Source organism: Trachinotus anak, unplaced genomic scaffold, assembly GCF_046630095.1.
Source record: "Trachinotus anak isolate AG129_WGS33_773 ecotype Australia unplaced genomic scaffold, CSIRO_AGI_Tana_v1 ptg000025l, whole genome shotgun sequence".
Taxonomy (NCBI): domain Eukaryota; kingdom Metazoa; phylum Chordata; class Actinopteri; order Carangiformes; family Carangidae; genus Trachinotus; species Trachinotus anak.
In genome coordinates, this window is record NW_027273876.1 from 404,246 (window position 1) to 417,500 (window position 13,255).

At 44.6% G+C, this 13,255-nt stretch overlaps 2 protein-coding genes and 1 long non-coding RNA gene across 5 annotated transcripts in view; 1 reads left to right on the forward strand and 2 right to left on the reverse strand.

Annotated features, from left to right (window-relative positions):
• Positions 1–922: 922 nt before the first annotated feature.
• Positions 923–4,821, forward strand: ankrd22 (ankyrin repeat domain 22). Of its 2 annotated transcripts, XM_071461857.1 has the most exons (6): positions 923–1,015; positions 2,474–2,665; positions 2,779–2,886; positions 3,063–3,140; positions 4,187–4,285; positions 4,369–4,821. In XM_071461857.1, the coding sequence occupies exons 1-6, from the start codon at positions 995–997 to the stop codon at positions 4,444–4,446; spliced, it is 576 nt and encodes a 191-aa protein (XP_071317958.1). In that variant the 5' UTR covers positions 923–994; the 3' UTR covers positions 4,447–4,821. The 2 variants fall into 2 exon arrangements, with proteins under 2 accessions (XP_071317958.1, XP_071317959.1); XM_071461858.1 differs by lacking the exon at positions 4,187–4,285.
• Positions 4,822–4,897: 76 nt separating this feature from the next.
• lipf (lipase, gastric) lies at positions 4,898–13,077 on the reverse strand. The gene is made up of 11 exons (XM_071461850.1): positions 12,934–13,077; positions 11,895–12,039; positions 10,064–10,175; positions 8,011–8,209; positions 7,791–7,900; positions 7,558–7,694; positions 7,052–7,198; positions 6,896–6,967; positions 6,701–6,769; positions 6,359–6,469; positions 4,898–6,091 (listed from the first exon to the last, which is right to left on the reverse strand). Exons 2-11 carry the CDS (start codon positions 12,033–12,035, stop codon positions 5,969–5,971), a joined length of 1,221 nt encoding a protein of 406 aa, XP_071317951.1. The 5' UTR covers positions 12,036–12,039; positions 12,934–13,077; the 3' UTR covers positions 4,898–5,968.
• The window catches only part of LOC139608292 (uncharacterized), a 38,157-nt gene continuing 29,799 nt past the window's right edge, over positions 4,898–13,255 (reverse strand). For both annotated transcript variants that reach the window (XR_011685002.1, XR_011685003.1), the window contains exon 2: positions 4,898–5,627. This is a non-coding gene — a long non-coding RNA (uncharacterized lncRNA). The remainder of the gene's footprint in view (positions 5,628–13,255) is intronic.

The window sequence follows — 13,255 nt, forward strand, 5'->3', positions numbered from 1 at the left end:
GGGAGGGGGAGAGAGGGAGGGAGAGAGGGGGAGAGAGAGAGAGATAGAGAGGGAGGGAGAGAGAGGGAGGGAGAGAGGGAGGGGGAGAGAGAGAGAGATAGAGAGAGGGGGAGAGAGAGAGAGAGAGAGAGAGAGAGGGGGAGAGCGAGAGAGAGAGAGAGAGAGAGAGGGAGAGAGAGAGATAGAGAGGGAGGGAGAGAGATAGAGAGAGGGGGAGAGAGAGAGAGATAGAGAGGGAGGGAGAGAGAGGGAGGGAGAGAGGGGGAGAGAGAGAGGGAGAGGGAAAGAGAGAGGGAGAGGGAGGGAGAGGGAGAGATAGAGAGGGAGGGAGAGGGAGGGGGAGAGAGAGAGAGAGAGAGAGAGAGAGAGGGAGGGAGGGAGGGAGGGAGGGAGAGAGAGAAAGTGAAGTTATTTTGAGTCACATGACTGAATCAGTCTACGTCAGAAGGTGAACTCACATCGTCTCCTTCACTTCTGCTGTTTCCTCAGGTTTGATCCGTCAAACTCAACAGAGTGAGACGACGACAGACAGGAAGTGAGAGATGTTCGACTTCAAAATAAAAGCAGTCAGCGGCATTAAAAGTGCAGCGTGTCTGTTCACGACGCTCTGACCATAATGTTTGGTGATCTTATGATGACGAAGAGGGAAACACTTGAACATCATCATCCTCATTATAGAATGTAGAAGTTAAAAACTGAAGGTTTGAAGCATCAGTGAAGAGAGACTGAGAGTTCAATATAAACTGAGTCTGATCCTTTTCTTCAAACTGACCAAACTGACTGTTATTAGGTTTTTACAGGACGTTGACCAATGTGTTGTGTGTTTGTTATGTTTCTAGATAATTAGTTTTATTTAGTTTTATAGTCAGTGAGGAAACAGGAGGAGGGATGGCTGACAAAGCCTGTCTCTTTTATTTTGAAGTGTGGCACGGGAAGTGTGCGGGCTGAAGGTGTCGGTGTCTTGACGTGTCCAGGTGTGTTCCTGCGGGGCGTCATGGGGGTGGTCTACTCTGAGGTAAGACGCTTTCTGTCTGACATAAACTCTTTAATTCTTTATTCCGACGACTTTATTTTGTTTAACGTGATGTTTTTATCGAACCTGTTTCCGGTCTGGACAGGTGCGTTTAGTTCAGCGTGAGACGAAACAGAGCTTCAACTCAGGTGTTGGAGAGGTTCAGGTAGAAACATTAGTACGGAGAAAAAGTACAGTTACTCTGTACTTTACAGTACTTTACGGTATTTTACGGTACTTAACTACAGGTGTGAGGTGGCTCACTGTACCTGAGTCACTCACCTGTCGTGTGAGAAGCTGCAGTAAAAATCGTCCAGTTTACATCGAGTCAGATCAGCAGCTGCAGCATCAGTGTCACAGTGAAACAGACTGATGCGTTAACTTCACTGATCAATCAACATTGATCAACTGATCAATGTTTTTTTTTTAATCTATAAACACTTAACATGTTTTTCTTTGTTTGACAGTTTAAAGTTAGTTGGGGTGGGGTGGGGGTGGGGGTGGGGGGGCTCTTAGGTGAAGGGACAGGTGTACACAGGTGTGTACACCTGTCCCTTCAAATAACAGGAAGTGAGTTTCAGTGCTGATCAACACACTGATCATGAAGATGAAGATAATTAGAGACTGAATGTGTCAAACATCATCATCCTCCTGCTCAGAGTCCTGACCGCTCAGACCTGAACCCACATGTTGATCTGATCCAGTGTGACTTTACTTCCTGATGATGTCATCATCTCTGATGTCCCTCCAGAATAAAGCTCCAGAGAAACAGAGGCTGCAGAACTTCAGAGTCCTCCTGTTTTTAAGTTTCCTTCAGTATCACAGTGAAACAGAGACAACATGATACAGACATCAGCTGTGATCAGCTGTGATCAGCTGCTGGTGATGAGACAGTTTGACTGATTTATTGTTGATTGTGTAATTACAGCAGCACTGACAATAACATCATGACATGTGATGAGCAGCTGCAGTTCAGCGGTGAGCCTCAGTTTTGTGTGTAATATTTGTGATATCCAGAGGTCTGAGGAGCAGACTGAGACTCTGATCAGGGTCTGACTCTGATCAGCAGCCAGCTGCAGCTTCAGTCTCAGCTGGAAACCATCAAAACAGAACTGCAAACATGTGGAGAGAAAATGATCCAGAGCTGAAGTATGTAGATGTCTGGAGTCTGTGACGGTCTGAGGTCTCAGGCTGATCCAGTCTGATCCAGTCTGGGGTCTGACAGGCTGTTGGGGAGTTGATAAGAGAAATGTCCTCCAACCAGTTTGCTGCAGCTGTGGTTCAGTTCTTGCTCCAGGCCTGACATCTCCTCAGGAAAATGTCACATATGCAGAGTATTTGTAATAGTTGTTAAAGACTTTTACTTTGGCGAGGTTGATTGAGTTTTAAAATTAGTTGTTTGTCACACAGGAAGTGAGCGTAGAGGTGTGAGGTAAGGCAGTGGTTGTGTGTCTTTTGTAGCCGACCTGTCAGTCAGCATACGATGGAGATGTCCATCAGCTGTTCCGCCTCCTGTCTGAACATCCACACAACCTGAATGTCCAGGAGGCACGCACCGGGGACACGCCCCTCATCGCTGCCTGTCGCCGCGGCAACCTGAGGGTAGTCACATACCTGTTGGACAACCAGGCTGACGTCCACCTGACCAATAAGGTACTTTCACCTGATGATGTCGTCATGTCTGTCAGATTCAAATAAGCTTTATTGTCAAAGCTAAGTTAGATTAGCAGAGATGTAATGTGTGTGTGTCTGCGGGTGTGTCTCAGAAACAGAGGACCTGTCTCCACTATGTGTCCAAGAGGACCTTCTCTCTGCTGGACTACCTGATGATCTCCCTCCTGATGCCCATCCTGCTGCTGGGATACTTCCTCATGGTGCGTTCACAGTCCTACATCTCTTCAGTGTCTGATGATGAGTTCAGTCATGTTTCTGTTTATAAATGATTAATGAACATGTAGAAACTCAAACTGTCTCAACTGTTACAGTACATAACGTGTGTGTGTGTGTGTTTCTGTGTGTGTGTTTCTGTGTGTGTGTGTGTGTGTTGTAGCTACAGAAACAGCGGCAGAATGTGACTCTGATGGAAGCCGTGCTGAGCAGTAAAGTCAACGTGAATGCTGTCGACTATGTGAGTTAACACTGACAGACACACACTCAGCAGTGTGGTGAAGATGAATAGATTGTGTCTGAATGTTGTAAACAGCTGAGAGGTTCAGGTGATCAGACTGTACCTGTACCTGTCCAACATTCACCTGTGCTGTTTGCTGCTCAGTGTGTGTGAATAACACAGTGATGGTTGTGACTTGTGTTGGTGATTTGTGGGTCTCTACTGAACCTTGTTAGTGTTTTTTAGATGATTTATTGAAGAATATGAACCATCTTCCTGTTGACAGTGGTTCTGTGGTTTTATGTGAGCAGTCATAAGAAGCTGCAGATCTGTGAGAAGAACTGAAGAAGAAGAAGTTCAGAGTATTTCACAAAGTGAAGTGAAACCTCATGAACTGAACTGAAGCGTCTAACCCTGAGTCAGTGACAGAAACACAACTAAATAAAGTTACTCTGTGGACAGAGAGCCAACACAAACAATCAAACACAACCATTAGCCCATGATAGCATTGCTCTGATATGCCCCAGCAATGCTTACAGTTAGCCAGCTAGCAAGAGCAACATTGACCCAACACATTCATAATATTGGTAACAGCTAACGTTAGCATGCTACTGTAGCCTCTCTAATGAAAACAGACATTAACATTATGTAGCATCAAGTCACTGACACATGAGGAGAAGAAAACCAGTTCTGAGTCCAGCTGGACTTTAGCAGCTCGTAGGGTCCTTCATCTCAGTACAGACAGACCAGGACTGGATCCACGGTGGGACTGAGACCAGCAGAATGAATGACACTGATGGAGCAGGTAACAACACTGATGAAGGCGGTATCAAGTTTAAAAACTTTCTGGATGTGTTGACGGTCCAGCGGCCGACCAGGATCTGAGCCTGTAGTCCTCAGTCCAGTCCTCCTGTGCTCTGGTCTCATCTCCTTCTTTGTTGGAGCCACTTTAAACATGGTTTCTTCTTCAGTGGAGGAAATTCTGAAGGTCACTTTCACCTGAACATACTGCACTGTCAGTGTGACGTTGTGTTTCAGCAGAGCTTGTGTTGGATGTGTTTGTGTAGAAAGGAAACACGGCGCTTCATTACGTCTGTCAGAGGAAAAGTCACCGTCTGGTTCCTCTGCTGCTCGACAGAAACGCAGACATCAACATCAAGAATAACGTACGTATGAACGAGACCACAGACTGGTCTGTGACCTGGTGAGACGTCACAGGTCTGAACCCCGTCTCTGTTTTCTGCTGCAGGACGGAGAGACACCGCTGGACATCGCCACCAGACTAAAGTTCAACAAAATCGTCCACATGCTGAAGAAGACACAGTGACGGACAGACAGGACAGAGACAGACGGGTGATAAACGTGTCCACAGGTGTAGCAGATGGTGCCAGTTGGTGTTGACCTGTGATGATGACATCATCACAGGACAGTGGACAGACTCGTTGATTGGTTGTACTTCAGTAAATGAAGATGGATTCATAGTTTCAGCTCTTTTTAAACTTTACTTCACTTTACTGAAAAATAAAGTTAATTTAAAGGTTTATTGTTACAGTGCATTGTTCAGGCTAACAGTTTCCCCCTGCTTCCAGTCTTTGTGCTAAGCTAATCACATTCTGACCCCAGCTCTGTACTGAACACAGATTAATATCCAGAGAATCTAACAGTGTAACTGAGATGAAAATAAACAAATATGAAAACTGAATGGTCCCAGATCATCTTCATGTTTCAACTTCTTCTTCTGTAGCTGCTTACTAATAAAACTGAAATAAACAGCCTCACCCTGTTTATCTTTTATATTTATTAGACAGGTTTGAAATTATTGATCACAATAAAGCAGAAATCAAGTTACAAACGTTAGCCCTGCCCACCCCCATTCAAGTCACATGATTGGACGCTGCTGTCTCGCCAAAAATTAATTTTTACCTAATGACTAAATAAAGTAATTAACTAATCACAGTTATCAATGATATTAGCATAATTTCTGATGCTAACATGCTAACATTAGCACGAGCCAAGCTGGGATGTTGTCATGGTTTTGTAAAATTGGGAAAATAAAATGGTAAAACTTTAAAACCAGTAAAACCAGTTCACAGGTACAAAGTAAAAACCAGTTCAGTTTACAGTACAGGTTGTGCTGTTGAGGCAGAGCACGTTCACACTTCACACACACCAACTGCTGCTGCAAAATAAAATCACCTGTATACACAGCACCTGCTGCATGTCCCTTCACAATAAAAGCTGAGTCTCCCTCAGGCTCTGCTCAGTGCTTCCTGTTGAAACCAGTCACATGATTGTAGCACAGACTCTACTGTGGACAGGAAGTGAAGAGTCGGCGCTCGTACTCAACATCTGTCGATCCGCAGGTGTAAAGACCAGATCTACTCTGGGACCTGGTCTACAGGTGCAGCATGTCAGGCAGGTGGTCATAGTGGTCTGGTTTGTAAGCACGCACGCACACACACACACACACACACACACACACACACACACACACACACACACGTACTTCTATCTTTGTGAGGACACTCATTGACATAATGCATTCCCTAGCCCCTTACCCTAACCTTAACCATCACACCTGAGTGCCTAACCCTGACCCTGACCCTGACCTTAACCTAAACCTAATTCTAACCATAACTCTAAAACCAAGTCTTAACCCTCAACATGTGATTTGAAGGTGTCTCAAAAAGTGAGGACCGGCCAAAATGTCCTCACTTTCCCAAAATGTCCTCACTCTGTTAGTAAAATACTTTTTTTTGGTCCTTACTATGTAGCAAATACAAGTACACACACACACACACACACACTCTCTCTCTGTCTGCTGGTTAGAATCAGGGTGTTCTCGTCCTCTAGTGATGTTCCTGCAGCAGCTTCAGGATGGAGGGGAACATCTGCTCAGGAGCATCCAGACCCCAGATAAAATCCAGATGTTCCCAGTGTTCAATGTGCTGATGGAAGACCAGGTTGGACACCTGATGGCAGACAGGTAGAGACATTATGTCTAAGTTAAAATCATGAATGAAAACTATTTTGATGATGATGAAAGAGCCAAGAAAGTGATGTTTCCCTCCTCAGACCTTCATCATCATCATCATCATCATCATCACACATGACTCAGACCTGATGATGCAGCTCTGATGTCAGCAGAGTAAACAAGGTGAGTCTCAGCTCCTCTGATGTCCACCAAGTGCTGCTGTGATCACCTGTGACCTTTGACCTCACTGGACCAGAGGACTCACCTGAGTGAGGAGGACAGCCACATCTTTGGGGTCCGCCAGCGTATCCTGTCCCCCTGAGAACAAAGCGGTGGGAACCTTCATGTCCTGGACACGGTACTGAGGGGGAGTGGACTGGTGGGACAGGTGGAGGACACAGAGACAGGGAACAGGAAATGATTAATAACTGATCACTCTGATCAATATCTATTGATGATGAATGTGACAAATGTGACGCACAGTTTGGTCATTTATTCAGCAAACTTTCACAATAAAAGCATCATCATTAAACAAAGGCATAAGAAGTGAACCTGGTTCTTACAGAGACTCAGGGTCAGGTTTGAGAGGGACCAGACTCTGGCTCACCTGGTTGTAGTGTTTCATGTTTCCTGCAGGTCCAAAGTCAAACGCCATCAGTTTCCCTCCATGAACGGCCTGAAACAACAACAGCAGCTCAGCCCAGCGTCACATCAGATGCTGCTGATTCTGCATCATCAGATCAAATTCACTTATACTCAGTCGTCACATAAACACCGCTCAGTCAGTCCGTGTGTGTGTTACCTGGGCCCAGTGGACCATATTCTGCACTGAGGTCCCAGCAGGACAGTGTGTGGTGTAGACTGGAGTCCTGGTCTGGAAACAAACATTTCACACTTTTATATCACAGTGTGTGTGTGTGTTTCAGTGGAGTGACAGTGAACTGTGTGTGATATGAACCATGTTGAGGTTTTTCTCGTCGAAGCCACAGAGGATGAAGAACAGGTTTCCACACAGTTCACTGAGAAGCTGCTTTCCACACACGTGTTCAGCAAACCACTCGATCATGGGACTCTGAGGCAGGAAGTCCCGCCTACCAAACAGGTCCTGCAGGGGGGGGCAACACCAGTCCATCAATCAATCAATCGTCATGAATACATAACTACAATACATACACTGACTTGTTTACAGTATGGCTGACTCGTTAACAGTATCACTGACTCGTCTACAGTATCTCTGACTCATTAACAGTATCATTGACTCGTTTACAGTATAACTGACTCGTTTACAGTATCACTGACTTGTTAACAGTATCACTGACTCGTTTACAGTATGGCTGACTCATTAACAGTATCATTGACTCGTTAACAGTATCACTGACTCGTTTACAGTATAACTGACTCATTAACAGTATCACTGACTCGTTTACAGTATGGCTGACTCATTAACAGAATCTCAGGTCTTACCCAGAGGAGGCAGTCTGGCAGGACGGACAGTTTGGTCATGGGACTGCTGGTGAAGGCGACGGTTGCTACAGGGGCCAGAGCGAAGAACAGCTTGATCTTACTGGCCAGTTCAGGCAGCGTGGAGAACGCTATGAATGCTGGGAAATAAGAGAGACTGTTAGAGAACAGTAATTTTTGTTGTCAGGTACGGAAGCCTGTTCATGCCAGTGTGTGTGTATGTGTGTGTGTGTTACCTATAGTGGTGCCCTGGGAGTGTCCGATGTAGTAGATCTGTTCCTGTCCGGTCACCTTCAGGATGTGGTTCACAACCGCTGGAAGATCCTTCAGAGCCATCTCATCATAACTACAGACCACAGGTAGACAGGTGATGTCAGACAGGTCGTGTGACGTCAGACAGGTGATGTCAGACACGTGTGATGTCACACAGGCGCTGTGATGTCAGGTGTTTTGTACCTAAACCTCCAGAAGTCCTCCTGGTCTGGACGGAGGGTCTGGTGTTTCCTGGACCAGGTGTTTCCTCGGCTGTTCCCCATCCACACGTCGTAGCCGGCGTCAGCCAGCACATATCCCAGACTGCAGTTTGGCAGGTTGGTGATCCAGTTACTGCCGGCTGCCAGGAGGCCATGCTGGAGCAGCACCGCCGGCCTCGGACCTGCAGCACACAGAGACCAGAAACTACTAAAACCTTTAAAGGAGACAGGAGAGTCGTGGTGGAGCAGAGGTCTGAGATCCTGAACGTGTGACATGTTTCGTTATTTACTGAGTCATGTGATTTTGGTTCTTCCTGTTTAAGATAAAAACACTCCTAGTCTTGTTGGAAATTATCTCCTTTTCACCAACAGGAAACCAGCTTCAAACCAGACTGTAGCTGGTACTGAAGCAGCTGCTTCAGTACCAGCTGAATCCACTTTATGTTTAATACAAATGATGATAAGTTTCTTGCTTTTCGACCTTGTAATTTGCTCCAGAAACTCAAACAATTTTAATTTAAATTTTCTTTTATTTCTAACAAACCCCCATAAGCTGCTCTACACTGTGATTTCAGAGATCATAAACAAACCGGAGCAGAGTGTTTTTAGATTTACTCTGTGTTTGATTTGATTCTCCTCTATTGTGAAGACTTTTCAAATCTGTTTGATTGATTCTTTGTTTCTGAGACTTGATCTCGTTTCTTTTCCTGGTTTTCTAACAGACCTTTGGAGCCGTAGAATAATGACCTCGCTGTCATCTGTTGTATTATGAACATTGCTGTTTGTTGTGTTACAGTCTCATGTGAAGATTTCAGAGTAAAGTTCAGCTAAATAAAGACACAGGATTCCTCTTCCTCTTCCTCCTGAAGGATCCATGACCTCAGATTCAGATTCACGTCTTCAGGACCAAACTAAGTGAAGGTCTTTGATTCTTTTTATTTTTATTTCATCTGTCTCTCCTCCTCTGAGACAGAAGTGACCTGGAACCTGCAGGTCCACGACCCAGACCAGGACTCGGTTTCACGTTTTTCAGAGTTAAAAACAGGAAGTGAAGGTCTGATGACAAGTTTCAGCTTCCTGTTCCTCCTCAAAGAACCCGGGGTTACAGCATCAGGAACAGAGTCCTTCATCGGGTTACTCGGTAACTAACAGGTAACCTGCAGTAAGCTCATGTGGAGTTCCTCTTCTCTTCAACATCTACAGGCTCAGTTTAAAGATATTAACCAAAAAACACCCAGCCTCATACCAACACCGCCAGAACTTTGTTAACCAAACATATAATGCTGCTGCCAAATGCTGTTATATAAATAGTATTTATTCTTGAGGACACTTTATCTCAACAATGCACTTTATTTCAAACACTGCACAAACAGTCATGCACCTAATTTGCACAACTATGCAAATGTTTGTACAGTTATTTGCACAGTATTTTTACTCTTATCTGATGCTGCACTTAATTTTTCTTAATTTTTTCATTTTAAATTTTTAAACTTTATTTTTTAACTATTAACCTTATCTCATTGCTGTACATTTGTGTATGTTGCAATGACAATAAAGATATTCTATTCTATTCTATTATAACATCTCTTACATCATTGTGCAGATGACACACAACTGTACATCACAGTGTCAGCAAGTGACTACAGACAATCACCTTGACTGAGGCGGAGCATTGAACAAATCAGTGAGTGGTTGTGACAGAAGCTTCTACAACTGGACACAGGGAAGAATGAAATCTTTGTTTTTGGCCCCAAAGAAGAAAAATTTAAACCTTGAATCAGTGAAACTAATACCTACAAATCAAACCAGAAGTCTTGGTGTCGTTACAGACTCTGAGCTAACTTTCAACGGCCACATGAAGACAATCGCACAATCAGCTGATACCATCTGAAAACAGAGGAGTGAATTATCCTCAGAGAAATGAGCCACACTTCACTGTGTGTTGTTGTGTCCCTGCAGGCTCAGTGCTGTATACGGGGAGGATGACAATCACTTCTACATATTGTAAAACCCTCACAGAGGGGCCAGACTCTGACCTGGGGTGCGTCTGAGTCCCTGTGGGATCCTGTTCACAGTCAGGATGTACCCATCCTCCGTCAGCACCTCATGTTCCTCTGCAGGGTAACCCCACCGTCTGATGATCTCCGTCTGACACAGCAACAGGAACAAAACAAAATAAAGTTAAAGTGAGTTTGAATCAAACAAAGACAGAGATGAGTTCAGATGTTTGTTAAAGGAATCAGTGTCAGCTGTTTCTGCTCAGGTTGTTCCTCCTCACGTCTTCACCTGCTGCTTCATCAGCGCTGCAGTCTGATGCCGTGTTAAACCATCCACAGCCTTTAAACTGGGACACACGTCAACATCTGCTGTGAAGCACAGGAAGAGGAAGACGAGAGGCTGAGTCAGATAAAACGCACGAGTCCGTTCAGCATCACAGTCAGACAATCCTCCGCCAGGTCAGAACGTCCACCTGCATCACTAACTGCGGCTTCAACCGTGTCCTCTCTCATTTCACACCTCAGTGCAGCTGTCCTCTATAATCTGAGCTGTGACTAACAAACATTTTCATTATCAGTTCATCTGCTGATTTTTTTTATGATTCATTCAGTTTTTCCTCATCAGTGGCTGCTCAGAGGCCACAGGAAGTCTGCTCACATCAGAGTCTGAAATCTGCCTGAGAAAAGATCACATGATTCATTGCTTATCAAACTTCCAATTATTCCAATTATTCCAATAATTTCAACTTGTTGTTTCAGCTCAGGTACAGGTATATTCAAAGGTTCACTGCAGGTGCTGCTGAGTCTGTCTCCATCCTAAATCACTTCATTCTAACTGGACAACGGTTTGACCATATATGGTCTGTGTCAGGTAAAGGTGAAGGTGAGAACACACCTGTGTATACAGTCAAACTGTCATACTTTACACAGTCAGACACAGCAGGTATCATGATAATAAATGTAGAGTCAGTATGTGACACATCAGCTGAGGACAACCACAGCAGAGGGACAGAGCCGGCTCCTCCTGTGAGGTGGAGCTCAGGGCTGCAGAGCTCCGTGTGTCGTCTGATAAGAGGAACGGGTTCATGTGGGAGGAGGAAACAGGATCATGTGACCTGTCTCATGACAGTGATTCAGATTTATCTCAGCAGCAGCAGAGTTCACACCACAGCTCAGCTTTTATTTTGAAAAACTTTACCTGTAAGCAGGGCTTATTAGCACCCGAGCCCCCTGACCACAACACCTCAGCTCACATGCAATAATCAATCATCAATAATCAATAACCCTCTGTTCCTGTCCAGACTTTGATACCAACACCTGAAGGTCTGAAGCAGGAGCCATGTCGAGACCTGGACCTGAGGAACCTGGACCAGAAGTGCCTCAGTGTCCATCCTTCAGTTTAAGATCCCTGTGACCTGAGGACTGGATCTGGATCTGGATCTGGATCTGGACTTTTAATGTGTCCTGACTGAGCAAACAGAATCAGCTGACATCAGCAGATCAAAGTCCATCAGACCTGCTTCTGTCTCTGACCCTGTTTACACTGCTCAGCACCAGCTGACCTCTGACCTCTGACCCTGCCACAGGAGCTCATCATGACATCACAGATATGGAGAATATTTCATTATTATTTACAAAATAAAGAAAAACTGTGATGTTTAAAAATAAGATTCATAACACTTTAAAAAAGAAGTGGAAATATTTTCAGAATAAAAGTCAGAAGATTTTCAGATTTGGAAACAAACACTCGTAACATCTTCTGAAAGCTCCAGCTACTAAATGGTTACCTGATGGTTACCTGACGGTTGGCTGAAGGTTAGCTGATGTTTGTATGAAGGTTAGTTGTCTGGCACTAATTGTATGTACTCACAATGTTCATGTGCACTTCAGGGTCCAGCCTCTGCTGTGGTTTATTGAAGCGTCGGTTGACGTCAGACAGTCTCTGGACAGTCGGTCCGGTGTGGACGAGCCCAGACAGGACCAGGACACACACCACAACACACAGCATCATCTGGCTGCACACACAAACACACACACACAGACTGCAGTCAGACTGATGTGTTCATGGTCCATTATAAAATGTTAAAAGCTAAAATATTTAGAAACTGAATGAAGCTCATTGAGGCTGAAGAGCATCATGTGGACAGATGAACAGTCTGACTAATGAAAGAAAGAGGACGTGTTGTTGGTGATCGCTCAGCAGGAAACAGTGTTAGAAACACAACAGAAGGTTTTTTATCTGATCGTTTTTCATGCACAGACTGAGTTAAGCAAACGGTTCGTTGACCTGATCACTTTGAATCTGAGTGGATCATCCTGCTGAAGTTCACACTGATCAGTGTTCAGTCTGTTTTAAACCTGTTTCCAGCATTTGCATCCTGTTTTCAGCCTGTTGTCTGTCTCATGTTCAGCCTTCTTACTGCCTGGTTTCTACCAGTTTCTCTTCTGTTGTCAGTTTGTTTTAAACCTGTTGTCACAGCCTGTTTCCAGTCTGGTTTTTGTTTTCAGGCTGTTTTAATCTCTTTTTACCCAGAATTCACTCAAAGCTTTCTGCCTGTTGTTCTTCTGTTTTTAGCCTGTTGTCTGTCTGGTGTTCAGCCTTCTTACTGCCTGGTTATCACAGTGGTTGTTAATGTGTTTTCTGTCAGAATCAGCCTGGCTCTCTCTCATGAACATCAGGTTTTCAGCCTGTTTTAAAGCTGTTGTTTCGACCTGTTTTCGCTGACTGACAGTGAACTTCTCTAAACGCTCCCACGCGTCGTTCTGTTGCAGCAGTTTCAATAGAAACAAGCGCTTCCGTTTAAACGGTGCCGCCTCACGTTAACAGCGTTAGTAACAGCGTTAGTAACCGGGTTAGTAACCGGGTTAGTAACCGGGTTAGTAACAGGTAATAACGTAAGTTACCTCACCTGTCCACGCGCTCTGATGGTCTCCGACTGAGCTTTTTCACCTGAACGACTTTTTTTCTTGAATGTGCGGAAGAGAGCGGCTGTGACGTCAGAGGGAGATCCTCTCCGTGATTGGTCACAGGCCTCAGGTTATTAACCCTTTTTTTCCTGGGTGAATAACCTGAAGAAAGGTTAATCTTTGTTAATCGATCAGCAAGATTTCTGATCAAACCGGAAATGATCCGGGACGGAATAAAAGAGAAATCAGCTGATTAAAACAAAAAAAGTGAAACTTAAATAAGAATCAGAAAACACGATAAAATAATCAGAGTTTTAATGGAGT

What these genes read in the sequence shown, in the direction of transcription:
- lipf (XM_071461850.1), bottom strand. Translation starts at nt 12,035, where the DNA reads ATGATGCTGTGTGTTGTGGTGTGTGTCCTGGTCCTGTCTGGGCTCGTC. An exon ending in CTGAAGTGCACATGAACATT is followed by an intron (nt 10,176 to 11,894) that starts GTGAGTACATAC and finishes TTGCTGTGTCAG; the next exon opens with ACGGAGATCATCAGACGGTG. An exon ending in TGGCTGTCCTCCTCACTCAG is followed by an intron (nt 6,092 to 6,358) that starts GTGAGTCCTCTG and finishes GTCTGCCATCAG; the next exon opens with GTGTCCAACCTGGTCTTCCA.
- ankrd22 (XM_071461857.1), top strand. Translation starts at nt 995, where the DNA reads ATGGGGGTGGTCTACTCTGAG. An exon ending in ACGTCCACCTGACCAATAAG is followed by an intron (nt 2,666 to 2,778) that starts GTACTTTCACCT and finishes GGTGTGTCTCAG; the next exon opens with AAACAGAGGACCTGTCTCCA. An exon ending in ACATCAACATCAAGAATAAC is followed by an intron (nt 4,286 to 4,368) that starts GTACGTATGAAC and finishes TTTCTGCTGCAG; the next exon opens with GACGGAGAGACACCGCTGGA.